We start from the raw sequence: 12,774 nt of genomic DNA on the forward strand, positions 1-12,774 counted from the left end.
ATCTGTTGATGGACACTTGGGTTATGTCCATATTTTGGCCATTGTAAATAATTCTGTGGTAAACATAAGGGTGCATATATCTTTTCAAATTAGTGTTTTTGTATTCTTTGTGTAAATACTCAATAGTGGAATTACTGGATTGCATGGTAATTCTATTTTTAATTTTTGAGAAACCTCTGTACTGTTTCCTAATGGCACTGTGGCTGCAGCAGTTTGCATTCCCACCACTAGTGCAAAGCTTTCTGCCCATTTTTCAAATGGATTATTTGTTTTCTTTTGGTGTTGAGTTGTGTAAATTCTTCATATGTATTTTGGATACTAACCTCTTAGCGGGTATATCACTTGCAATATCTTCTGTTCAGTAGGTTGTCATCTTGTTTTGTTGCTTCTTTTGCTATGGAGAAGCTTTTTATTTTGATCTAATCCCTGTAGTTTACTTTTGGTTTTGTTTCCCTTTGCTTAGGAGACATAGCTGGAAAAATGTTCTTACAGCCAGAAATCACTGCCTGTGCTCTGCTCTAGGATTTTTATGGTTTCAGTTCTCACATTTAGGTTCTTAATTTATTTTATGTTTATTTTTGTGCATAGGGTAAGAAGGGGGTCCAGTTTTCCCAACGCCATTTGTTGAAGAGACTGTCTTTTTGCCACTGTATATTTTTGCCTCCTTTGTCATACATTACTTGACCATATAATTGTGGGTTTATCTGGACACTATTCTATTAATCTCTGTGTCCATTTTTATGCTAGTACCATACTGTTTTAATTACTGCAGCTTTGTAGTATATCTTCAAATCTGGTATTGTTATACTTCCAGTTTACTTCTTTTTCATAATTGCTTTGGGTATTCTGGGTCTTTGTGTTGCCACACAAATTTTAGGATTATTTGCTCTAGCTCTGTGAAAAATGCTTTTGGTGTTTTGTTAGGGATTACATTAAATATGTAGATTTCTTTGAGTAGTATGGACATTGTAACAATATTTCTTCTTCCAATCCATGAGCATGGAATAAATAGCTTTCCATTTGTTTATGTCTTATCTATCTATCTATCCATCTGTCTGTCTGTCAGAGAGAGAGAGAAAGAGAGAGTGCACAAATGGGGAGCAGCAGGCAGAGGGAGAAGCTGGCTCCCTGCAAAGCAGAGTCTGTTGTGGGCCTTGATCCCAGGACCCTGGGATCATGACCTGAGTCAAAAGCAGACGCTTAACCGACTGAACCACCCAAGGGTCCCTTCTTTGACATCTTTCATCAGTATTACAGTTTTCAGAGTATGAGTCTTTCATCTGTTTGTTTAGTTATATTCTTAAGTATCTTATTATTTTTGGTACAATCATAAATGAGATTGTTTTCTTAATTTCTCTTTCTGACCTTCATTATTAGTGTATAGAAATGCATCAGATTTCTGTATATTGATTTTGTATCCTGTGACTTGACTAAACTCATTTATCAGGTCTAGTAATTTTTTAGTGTGGTCTTAAATTTTCTACATATAGTATCATGTCATCTGCAAATTGTGGAAGTTTTACTTCTTCTTTACTGATTTGGATGCCTTTTATTTCTTCTTCTTGTCTGATTGCTGTGGCTAGGACTTCCAGTACTCTGTTGAATGAAAGTGGCAGCAGTGGATGTTCTTGTCTTGTTTCTGATCTTAGGGGGCAAGCTCTCAGTTTTTTCGCATTGAAGATGATATTACCTGTGGGTTTTTCATAGATGGGCTTTATTATCTTAAGGTATGTTTCCTCTAGATCTGATTTGTTGAGGGTTTTTATCGTAAATGAGTATTGTATTTTGTCATATACTTTTTCTGCATCTCTTGAAATGAGTTTTTATGCTTTCGCTTGTCCATGTGACCTGTCACGTTCATTGATATGCAAATATTGAACCATCTGTGCACCCAAGGAGTAAATCTCACTGGATCATGGTAAAGGTTTTCTTAATGTATTGTTGGATTTAGTTCACTAACATTTTGTGGACAATCTTTGCATCTGAGTTCATCAGAGATACCGGCCTGTAGTTCTTTTTTTGTAGTGTCTTTACCTGCTTTTCAGCTGTCTTTGAGTAATTTTGTACACTGTGTATGAATAGCCCATCCATTCACCTTACTTGTTTTTTCAGTTAGTAGATTGTCTCTTCTGAGATGGTTGGGCATAGATTTTTAGTTTCTAGTTTCTGTTGATTCCATTCCCTGACTCCTTGGCTTGCTCTATCCTCTTACCTTCCAATCACACCCTGGTCTGGGGGCTTGGGAAATAAAATAGGAAAAGATATAGTCCCTGTGCTCATCAGGGAGAGAGCCTCACAGAAGGAGCCTGATGATGAATAGAAGGTGGTGAGGTCTAAGCTTGGTGGAATGGCAAGCTTGCTGGGGTTGTCTGGGATTGTTGGGGAGGGGCAAGAAGCATGTCATGAAGGATGCAGGGATGTAGCCACGTCCTTAAGGGTAAGTAGTATTTACTATTCACCTGCACATTAACAGAAAGGCTTATTATAGCTCAGTTTAAAGAAAACAGAATAGCTTAAAGATGCAGGTTCTAACTGGAGTTATTGGTCTCTTGATTGAAGTGCAGATTCCCTTGCCCATCTGCCTCATTCCCTTAATTTGATGTGTATTAGCAAAAGGAGAAAATATGTGTGAGGTATGTGTGTGTGTTAGAGAGATGGATGGAGTCAGGCAGTGGAACACAAAATCTGGTCTTCACGAGTTAATAAATTCTGTTGGCTTGTTAGCCAAACATTCCATTGTACTGTCCCTTTGAGGACTGTCTGCCTCATGAGCCCTCTTTCTTCTTGGCTTTTAGGGCAGGCTGTCCCTGCAGGATCCCATGTGCGGCTGAATCTCCAGACTGGGGCAAGAGAAGTGAAACTTCAAGAAGAGGACAAGTTCCAAAGTAATTTGAAAGGGTTGAAAAAAGGCAGAAGGTACAGTGATGACCCTAGGGACTGGGAGGTTGACAATATTGATTTTGTAATACTGAAAGTAATGAAAATATAATGTTTCTTACCCAAATTCCTGTGGCTTTTTCAAAAATTTGAAGTTTAGTAGTCTAGAATTTGTGATAAATCTGTCAAGGTTTTGTGGAAGTTTAGTTGTAGAATCTATGGAAAGAATTGGTTTGCAAAGCAAATTGATACTTTAGAAAGGGCTGTAGGGGGAATGCTTAACCTGCTTTAAAAATGAAGCTATTTTTCCCAGTACTTTAAGAGCACCCATTTGAATCCCAACAATTAATGTGCTGATTACAGATGAGTCATCTATTCATTAAAACAGGCCTGTTAGGCCTTCTGCTTTGCAGTAATACTTCCTTGGTGAACAATAAAATTGCATTTTAAAGTCTTTAATTCAGACTAACTTTTCCTCTTGTTAGTCCATATTAAACAGGCTTTCTTGCAGGATAAAAATTCTCCAATGGTAAGAGATTGCTTTATTTTTTAATAACCAGTTTAGAGTATTTGATTTTGGGCAATTTGTCTATTTTTCTGTTCTTTGTCTTGAATTAGTAAGTACTACTTGCAAGTTCTTTTTTATGTGAGGGAGGAAGAGACATGGGGTTTGCAGGGGCTGCTAGATTTGGGTAATTTTAAAGGTTGTAAATACCAATCATGAGGTTTCTAACACAGGGACCAGCAAATTATGGGCTGTGGGCCATACTGGGACTGCTGCTTGTTTTTGTGCAGCCCACAGCTAAGTTGTTTTTAACATTTTTTAATGGTTGGAAAATAGCAAAAGAATGATACTTCATAGCTCTTAGAGATTTCAGTGTCCATAAATAAAGTTTTATTGGAACACAGTTATGCTCATTCATTTATGTATGGTTTGTGTCCACTTTCCTATTAGCTGGCAGAGTTGAGTTAGTTGGGATGATTACCATAAGGCCCATAAAACCTAAAATATTATGTGGTCATAACAAAGAGTTGATGCCCCTGTTCTAAATGCATGCAAGTATTGACAGTCAATAATGGATTGAGCTGGGTTAGTGTTACTCAGTCCTTGAATTTTTGTTATTTCAACCATATTCTGCAGTTAAATAAGAGCCAGAAGTTAAAGGAGAGACCCAATTCTTACCTGAGTCATTTCTTTGATGTACTCAACAAAAGCTTATTTAGCCTGTCCATATGTACCTTCAGTCCCATGGTACCCACAACCCCACAGAGCAACCTGCTCAGATGTGGGTGTTTTTTACTGTTAGAAAATTTGATTATATATTGTGATAAGGATATTTGTCCTCCACACAGTCACTCCCAACTGGGGAGGATCTTTATCTTCCCCATCTCTCTTGACAGGTTTATACCTGGAGGCCATACGATGATTAATTTCTCACAACCATCGAAGAAAGAATAAAATTTCATTGTTGTAACCCCTGCCAAGCTCCCTCCATCCCTAGCACACACATATATGCACACATATATCAGTGTCTCAGAGTACGTCAGGAGGTCTTTTATCACCTCTGTGCCAAGTCCTATTTTCTAAATAAAAAGCTTATTTTATTCCTGGTTTAAGAATATTGAATTAGGAACTTGATTAACTTGGAATTTGTTGATTTTAGTACTGTGGAAAGTTCTTTTTCCAGTACCTTACCATAGATCTTCAGTAAGATTGCTAAATGCTTTGTCAGTTGCTTTTATCTTTTTAGGCTAGAAATCAAAATTATTCGTGTGGTCTGTAATAGGCACACCATAAGAGAAAGATATCTGTTTTATTTCTGCCTCTTTACTTTTCTCCTTCAGAATGTTTCTGAGGGTTCTGGTCTGGAATAGCCTCCAGGGTGTATTGGACATATCCTCTTCCTTCTCTGCATTTATTAGTAGTGGCAAACCTGTCTAAACAGCAACCAGAATCATGGACAAAGTGGTGTGGGTTTCACTGCTGTAAACTCAGTGAATCTCTGGCCACCTCTGATGGTGACTTCTTCCTTCTGCTGTGGACCTCATCTTGGGCTCCTCCAGTTCTGCTTAAAATTGTCTTCCTGGCTCTTCAGTACCAGAATGGTAACAGTGGCCAAAGGGCAGGGCTCATTTCCACAATTTTTAGAGTAGTTTGCTTATCTGCTCATTCTGTTCAGGGGACAAGAAGACAAGGCCCACAGCTTTCCATCAGATTGTCAAAGAGGTTGATGATCACTGAGTTTAGAACCACTGGTTAAGGAGAGATGGGTACGGTCCATTTAGCATGCAATGGCAGCCTGTCCATTTAGCATCCATGGCAGCCTGTCCACTAGTTCTGCTGGATATATGACTGGCCACATTGCTAACTAGAGCTGTAATGACTCTGGGCTCTAACATCTGCGATAAGGCATCTGACTCTGACTTGTTTCAGAGGCCTCTCCTGGCACGGCCTTCAGTGTATATTTGGTTCCTAGCAGTTGGGTTTTCTCTTGCTATTTATGTCCTAGGCATTGTCATCTCCACTGGTTTTAGTTCATATCCCTGTCAACATCCCAACATTGTATCGGTCTTTTTTGCCCTGGAACAACCATCTTCTTTGAATCACTGTCTTAGGTTCAGAGGGATGAAGGACGGTGTACAATCAAGTTTTCCCATCTTGAGTTGAGCATTTAACATGGTAGAATACAACATTGTGATTAAGGGAGTGGGCCAAAGACAGAGCCATTTCCTTGCTCCATTCATTAATTTCATAAAAGACCTATTGAGTGCATATGTGCCATGTACTGGAGATACAGTAGTAAATGAAACAGGATGCTAGTGTTAGAGAGGCTGGCAGGCAGAAAAACAGAAAAATAAAAATGCAAGAGGGACGCCTGGGTGGCTCAGTTGGTTGGACGACTGCCTTCGGCTCAGGGCGTGATCCTGGAGTCCCGGGATCGAGTCCCACATCAGGCTCCCAGCTCCATGGGGAGTCTGCTTCGCTCTCTGACCTTCTCCCCCTCATGCTCTCTCTCACTGTCTCTCTCTCTCAAATAAATAAATAAATAAATAAATCTTAAAAAAAAATGCAAGAGAAATAATTACAGATAGTGGTAGAAAGTAGGGAAGAAATAAGATAATTAGTCCCTAGGGAAGTCCAGTTTAAATAGGATGGTTTTGGAAGGCCTCATTAAGGTGATATTTAAAACAAGACCTGAAAAATGACTGGGATTTAGTCATGCAAAGAGTTAATTTTACAGAGTTAAGGTTAGAGCATCTCAGGCAGAGAGAAAAAGGAGAATCTCCAGCTTTGTCAAGGAAGAGACTCCATCAAGTTTGGGAAATAGGAAAATGACCAGAGTGACTAGAGAGTAGAAGAAAGAAGCATAATAGATGGTTTTGGAGAGTGGCCTCATGAGGGGCCAGATCATGTGAAGTTTGGAGGTGCATGTTGAGCTGTCTTCATTTAAGGAGAATTGTAATGGAAATCCAGTGGAGGATTTGGGGTGGGAGAATAGTCAAATATGATGTAGTTTAGCAAATTCAGTCTAGTTACTGTGTGTATGGAGAGTAGATTGAGGATGGACAAAAGAAGAAGCACAGAGAAACAATTAGGGTGTCATTTCAGTAGATCAGGTAAGTTATAATGGTGGCTTAGTCTAGATAGTGACATGATGGAGAGTGGTTGGGTGTGGAGATTTAATTTGGAGGTGGTGCCAGGGGGACTTGCTTATAAAGATTTAGGGGTTGAAGGAAGGCAGTGGGGAGGTATTTGAGATAAAGCCTCATTTGGGGATTTAACACAGATAGGTTCTTAGAAGTACCATTTATTGAAATAGAAAAGATTGAGAAAGGAGCAGATTGATGGGGAGAAACATCAAGACCTATGTTTTACATGTAGTAAATTTGAGGTGCCTGATGTATATCTGAGATCCATGATACATCAGGTAGTTGTACCACAGTCTGGCTGGTACTCCGGGGAGAGATTGGTCAAAGATATAACTTTGGACATCATTGCCTGACAGATACTTTATTTTATCTTAATTAATTTTTTAAAAAGATTTTATTTTTTGAGAGAGAGTATGAGCAGTGGGTTGAGGAGGGGCAGAGGAAGAGGGAGAAGCAGACTCCCTGCTGAGCAGGGACCCTGACATGGGGTTTGATCTCAGGACCCTGAGATCATGACCTGAGTTCAAGGCAGATGCTTAACCAACTGAGCCATCCAGGTGCCCAGTCTGACAGGTATTTTAAAAGAACTAGTGGAGAATGTGGAAATAGAGATGGTTGTTCAGGATTGAACTCCAAAGCAATCAAGTATATAGGGTTCAGTAGGAGATGAGGAACCAAGAAAAGAGTCAGAGAAGGAGGAAGGAAGGGGAAGCAGCAGTAGAATGTAGTAACAAGAAGCTAGGAAGGAGGGTATTTCAACAAGGTGGGGGTGAACTTTGTAAATGCCACATAGTGGTTGAGGAGGTTGACATGAGTAAAGAGTCCATGGGACCTGGTCGTCAATTACTTTAGTAATTTTGATGTGAAGTTTTAGTAGGCTGTGGGAACTAAATCCGGATTAGAGCAAATGGCAGTGTAGGTAGAAGTCATGAAGATGAGAATAGTGAGTGAAGACAATGTGTTATAAAGTTTTACTCTGAGGAGGAGAAGGGGAATGGCATGATAATTAGAGACCCTGGAGTCAAAAGAGTGTTGGTATATTCAAAGGAATAATCCAACCAGAGAGAGAAAATGAAGATGCAGACAAGAGGGAGAAGTATAATTATGGGAGTTAAAACTTTTGAAAAGAGAAGTGGAATCTGAAACATAAGTTTAATAGGAGCAGGGACATTGTTACCCTTCGCTGTAGAGGGGAAAGCAGACAGTGTATATTTGGTGCAGGTTGGTGTATAGAGGTGATGAGTGGAATATGAAGATGTTCTTGATGATAGCATCTATTTTTCCGAGCGAAGAATGAAGTGGGCATACCAGCTGAAGATGATTTGATGTCTGTGTGTGCAGTCACACATGCGCACACTTGTATGTGTGTGTAGGTTGGGCTGAGAATGGATGATGGCAAGTGGACTGGATGAGCGGCACTTAAGGCAGTGAATAGAGGTATTAGCATGATGGGATTTGTTCTGACCAAGTCTTAGAGGAGGGAGGGGGTAATCCATTCAGGCTGTGCCCCCAAATACTTGCCTCTGTCTTAGGGATAAGGGGCAGGACAGTGGCTTCCTCATGCTACTGTCAGTGGGTGATGCTCTTCTGAAAGAGGGGTCATCTTCCCTACCTCGTAGGATTGTAGTAATCAGTTGAATGAAATAATACTTTTAAAGGATTAAAACAGTGACTGACACATGGTTAAGTGTTCAATAAATGGGAGTGATTAGCTATTATTAATTAGTTTATGAAGATTGAGGTTTAGAGAAGACAAGCATTTTTCTCAGGGCTCTAAGGGGTTTCTAGGATGAATCAAAGACTAAATGAGCAAAGCCCTAAGAGCATGTGCCTCTCATAGGCACTAAGGCCTGCCGACATCTTGACTTTTAGACTGATATGCTTATCTTGCCCAGAGCAGCCTGTTAGCCCCTTCCTTCCCCACCTGTATATATCTCCTGGGCTATCCTTAAACCACCCCACCACCCCCTTCCCCTGCCCAGAGCTGGATAGTGTTGTCAAGCACAGACCACATTCCATACTTCCTTTGTCTATGTTACTCTTAGTCTTACCTCTCTGTTCACTGATCAGAAGTCACCATTGGTGGCAAAACCCACCCCATCCCATGAATGCCTTCTCTCAAGAAGAACAGTCATTGCTTGGATCAGCTCCAGGGGGCTTTGAGAAGATGCCACTTGAGTTTTCGCCAAGATCTTGAAATGACATCCACATTTGTTTCTTTCCTCCCTCTCCTCAGAGGCTGACTTTGGAAGATGGTTGGCTTTGTGTCTAGTCCTCAGTATCTCAGACTTATTCCTTGGTCAGATTGACACATACCTCCTGCGTTTTTTCTGTGCCCAGGAGTTGGTTTCTTTTTTTTTTTTTTTTAATTTTTATTTTTTGAAAGATTTATTTATTTATTTATTTGACAGAGAGATCACAGGTAGGCAGAGGCAGGCAGAGAGAGGAGGAAGCAGGCTTCCTGCTGAGCAGAGAACCCGATACGGGGCTTGATCCCAGGACTCTGGGATCATGACCTGAGCCAAAAGCAGAGTCTTTAACCCATTGAGCCACACAGGCGTCCCTAGGAATTGGTTTTAAAGGTGTGATTTTATCCAGCCTTTTTTTGTGAAGAAAGATTGCCTTGTGAAATCAGGCCAGGCCCATATAGGGGGATGTTCAGGTCCCCTTTTACTAGAAGAATATAAATAAGGTGCTTGTTATACCCTTTGTGCCCACTATCTCCAGGAGGTTCTCCTGTCACATGCTGCCAGAACAGCATCACACTGACATTCCAGACATACTTCTGCCTGTGTAGCTGGCTGAGAGCTCTCTCTCCATGGTAGGCCTCTGTCTGCCCCATGGCATTTCCTCCTCTTTCATGAAATGACCCCATCTTCAACTGTGTATTTTCTCCTCTAGCTTCAAGGTAAGACTACCTGTTTGCTTGTGGCTGACCAAAGTCAAAGTTAGAGTGGTGCACTCTGAGTTAGAGCTGGCCTGGCTTACCTTGTTTTGGAGTGCCAGCCCCTGTGGTGGTGGGGGGTGTTTTTTCTTTGAAAAGATGGTGCCTCCTTCCTGACTCTCAACTTCTTTTTGGACAGGCTGGACATCAACACTAACACCTACACATCTCAGGACCTCAAGAGTGCTCTGGCAAAATTCAAGGAGGGGGCAGAAGTGGAGAGTTCAAAGGAAGACAAGGTGTGTGATACTCTTTCCAGGGAGTTAGTAAGCCTACTGGACAGCCTTGAAAGGAATCATTTCTGCCTGCAGCTGTTAAAATATACATGGGGTTATGATAATAATACTGTAAAATAATTCAAAGGGTAGTTAATGCCAAATAAGTAATCCTTTATAGACAAGTTTAAAAAAAATAAACCAATGCTGGGAGCATTTCATTGTTTAGGTTCTAACTTTGCATTTTATGTTTGGGGAAATGGAGGCACAAAGAAGAGATAATCATACTCTTCATTTTTACAGACAAGAGTGAGGGAAGTAGAGATTAAAACACAAATCTCCTCACTTTCACTTGGATTAGACACAAGCTTAAAGAACAGAGGAGCTAAGCTGGGAAGGAGGCCTTGATCCTTGTCCATGTCCTTTGAACATGTAGCAAATGTATTCCCTGTTCCAGGGTTCATGTTCCTAAATGTACAGCACAGGGGTGGAACAAGAGGATGGCTGAGGTTTCCTCCAGTTCTAAATTTGTGTACAAACTAAGGGAATGAGAAGGAGAAAAAGGAAGAAATGCATCCCAATCTTAAACTTGAGATGGATCATGAACTCATATGATAGCCGGAGAAATGTCCCACATCATTAAAAAAAGTGTGTGTGTGTGTGTGTGTATTATTTTTAATTTGGCAGAGAGAGAGGACAAGCAAGGGGAGAAGCAGGCTTTTTGCTGAGTAGGGAGCCCGATGTGGGACTTGAGCCCCGGACCCTGGGATTACGACCTGAGCCCAAGGCAGATGCTTAACTGACTGAACAACCCAAGCTCTGCTCCCATATCATTTTTTTACACTTGCATTTGAGGTCTGTCCTTGAAAGAAGCTCCTCTGATGGCTACTTTAGAGGGCTCTCTAGGTTCTCCCTCTTATCCTCCTCACAGTCCTCTTTTGCTTTGTCTCTCTACTGGTGCCCCAGAATCCAGGCAGTATCTTGGAGGGGCAGCATCAGGTTCTTGACAGCTTGTATGTTAAGTGGAAGGAGCCTTAGGTCCCTCAGATCGTTTAGAGCTAAGCATTTCTGAGACAAATGAGCCTTTTGTTGTTTTGTTTTTTGGTTTTGGTGTCGAGGAGGACCTAATTAGGATGTGTTAATATGCAGACCATGTCCTACATGTCTTTCCTCATCTTAGTGAAGTCACGTCTCCCAGTATGGAGAGTGTATATGGTATGAGAAGATGAGTAGGATGCAGGAAGGCAGTGGTAGCAGCAGTGGTTGTAGGAAGGTGAAAGATAAAATTTCATCATACCACTGGTTAGGAGGGTAGGAAACATCAAATCCTCTTACCTGATGAAGCAGAGGTCAGCAGAAGAGAGAGGTGTGTGCCTAGGTGCTTAGAACAGAGATTGATGTTCCTATGGCCAGGGGTTGGACTCGTTCTCACTTATCATCCCCTCCGGGCTTCATGTGGGCCTGATGGGAACATAGCAGTGAGCCTGATTCATGTCTTCTCTGTGGATGATAGACCCACTCTACCCCATCTCTTCTTTTTGTTCTCTTTTAGTGGTGTTCTTTCCCATAGTTAAGTTCATATAGAAAAGTATGAATATTAAGGGAATATTTTTTAACCTCACAGCTGTCAGAATGGCTAAAATTAACAACTTGGGAAACAAATGTTGCTGAGGATGCAGAGAAAGGGGAACCCTCTTAAACTGTTAATGGAAATGCAAAGTGCAGCCAGTCTGGAAAACAGTATGGAGGTTTCTCAAAAAGTTAAAAATAGAACTACCTTATGATCCAGGCATTGCACTACTAGGTATTTACTGAAAGGATACAAAAATACTGATTTGAAGGGATACATGCCCGCCCCCCCAGTGTTTAAGAAGCGTTATTAACAATAGTCAAGTTATTGGAAAGAGGCCAAATGTCCTTTGACTGATGAATGGTTAGAGATGTGGATCAGGGGCTCGTTGCTATGTTCTTTTTGACAATATCTGTCCTAGTTTAGCCAGAGATGATGGAAATCTCCCACCCCACACTTGTACCAGTAGAAGTTGAATGGGAAACTTGGATTTCCACCTCCTACTTGGTGGTAGCAGGCTGCACTCTCATTCCTACACCAAAGTGGTGTCACCAGAAGCCAGGTGGGTAGGCTGAACTTCTACCGCCTATGAATGGCAATGATAGGATACGATGCAGTATTCTGCTGCCTTAACCAAGGTGGCATCAGTGAGCCTTGAACAGGGAGCTGGAATTTCTACCCTCTGCCCAATGGTAGGAGACTATTCTCTGTTTCCTCTGCTGGTGTGGTACCAGTAGACACCAAGTGCAGAGCCTGGTTTTCTACCCTCTACATGGGGGTAGCAGGCTGCTTCACCTGCTGGGGTGGTATCGGTAGAGGCCAAATAGGATATTTGAATGTCTTCCCCTGCCTTACACTACCAAGGTGATTTTTCACTTGGAGCAGAGGTGATGCCATTGTGTGTGTTGGTGGGAGTTGGGGGCGAATGGGTGATGGTGAATGGAGAATCTATATTCTTAACTTCTACTTGGCACTGAGATAGTGTGAAGCATCATTTTGCTTCCCACTTTGGGATGTTGTCAGTGAGGGTAAGTGAGGAGCCTGAACTTCCACCCTCATACTAGCATCAGTGAAGCAGTGTTTCAGTTTCCCCAGCAGGGTGGTAAAGAGGCCAAGGAGGATTTCTGTCCCAATGTAGAGTGTCCAGAGGTGGCAGGTGATGTTCTTCCTCCTAACTAGAGAATGGTGGTAGGATTTTGGAGACCGGGAGCTGGAGAAAGGGATTTCACAAATGAAGCCTTGGCCATATTCTCTGGTGACCCACGTGAGAAACTGACCAGAATTAACAGAGCAGAAGATTTGATAACTGAAACACAGTGTGGAATACTCACAGGTTTCTAGATGTGCTTTTGGCAGGTTATAAAGGAAACAGACCAAAATAACGCTGCAGAGGGTCCGGAAACTAAATTGTCTTAGAGTCACAGCCATATAAGAAGGACAGAACCAGCGTATTAAATGTAAATATTAAAAAAATTTTTTTTTAATTGTATTTATTTATTTGACAGGGACACACTGAG

General features: G+C 41.3%; 1 protein-coding gene across 12 annotated transcripts in view; it reads left to right on the forward strand.

Annotated features, from left to right (window-relative positions):
* SIL1 (SIL1 nucleotide exchange factor) overlaps window positions 1-12,774 on the forward strand; it is a 241,742-nt gene that overhangs the window by 148,261 nt on the left and 80,707 nt on the right. For all 12 annotated transcript variants that reach the window (XM_044226530.1, XM_044226511.1, XM_044226477.1 and 9 more), the window contains 2 exons: window positions 2,796-2,916; window positions 9,612-9,711. In XM_044226530.1, the coding sequence (XP_044082465.1) occupies window positions 2,796-2,916; window positions 9,612-9,711 (221 nt within the window). The remainder of the gene's footprint in view (window positions 1-2,795; window positions 2,917-9,611; window positions 9,712-12,774) is intronic.

This window comes from Neovison vison, chromosome 1 (assembly GCF_020171115.1).
Source record: "Neovison vison isolate M4711 chromosome 1, ASM_NN_V1, whole genome shotgun sequence".
Taxonomy (NCBI): domain Eukaryota; kingdom Metazoa; phylum Chordata; class Mammalia; order Carnivora; family Mustelidae; genus Neogale; species Neogale vison.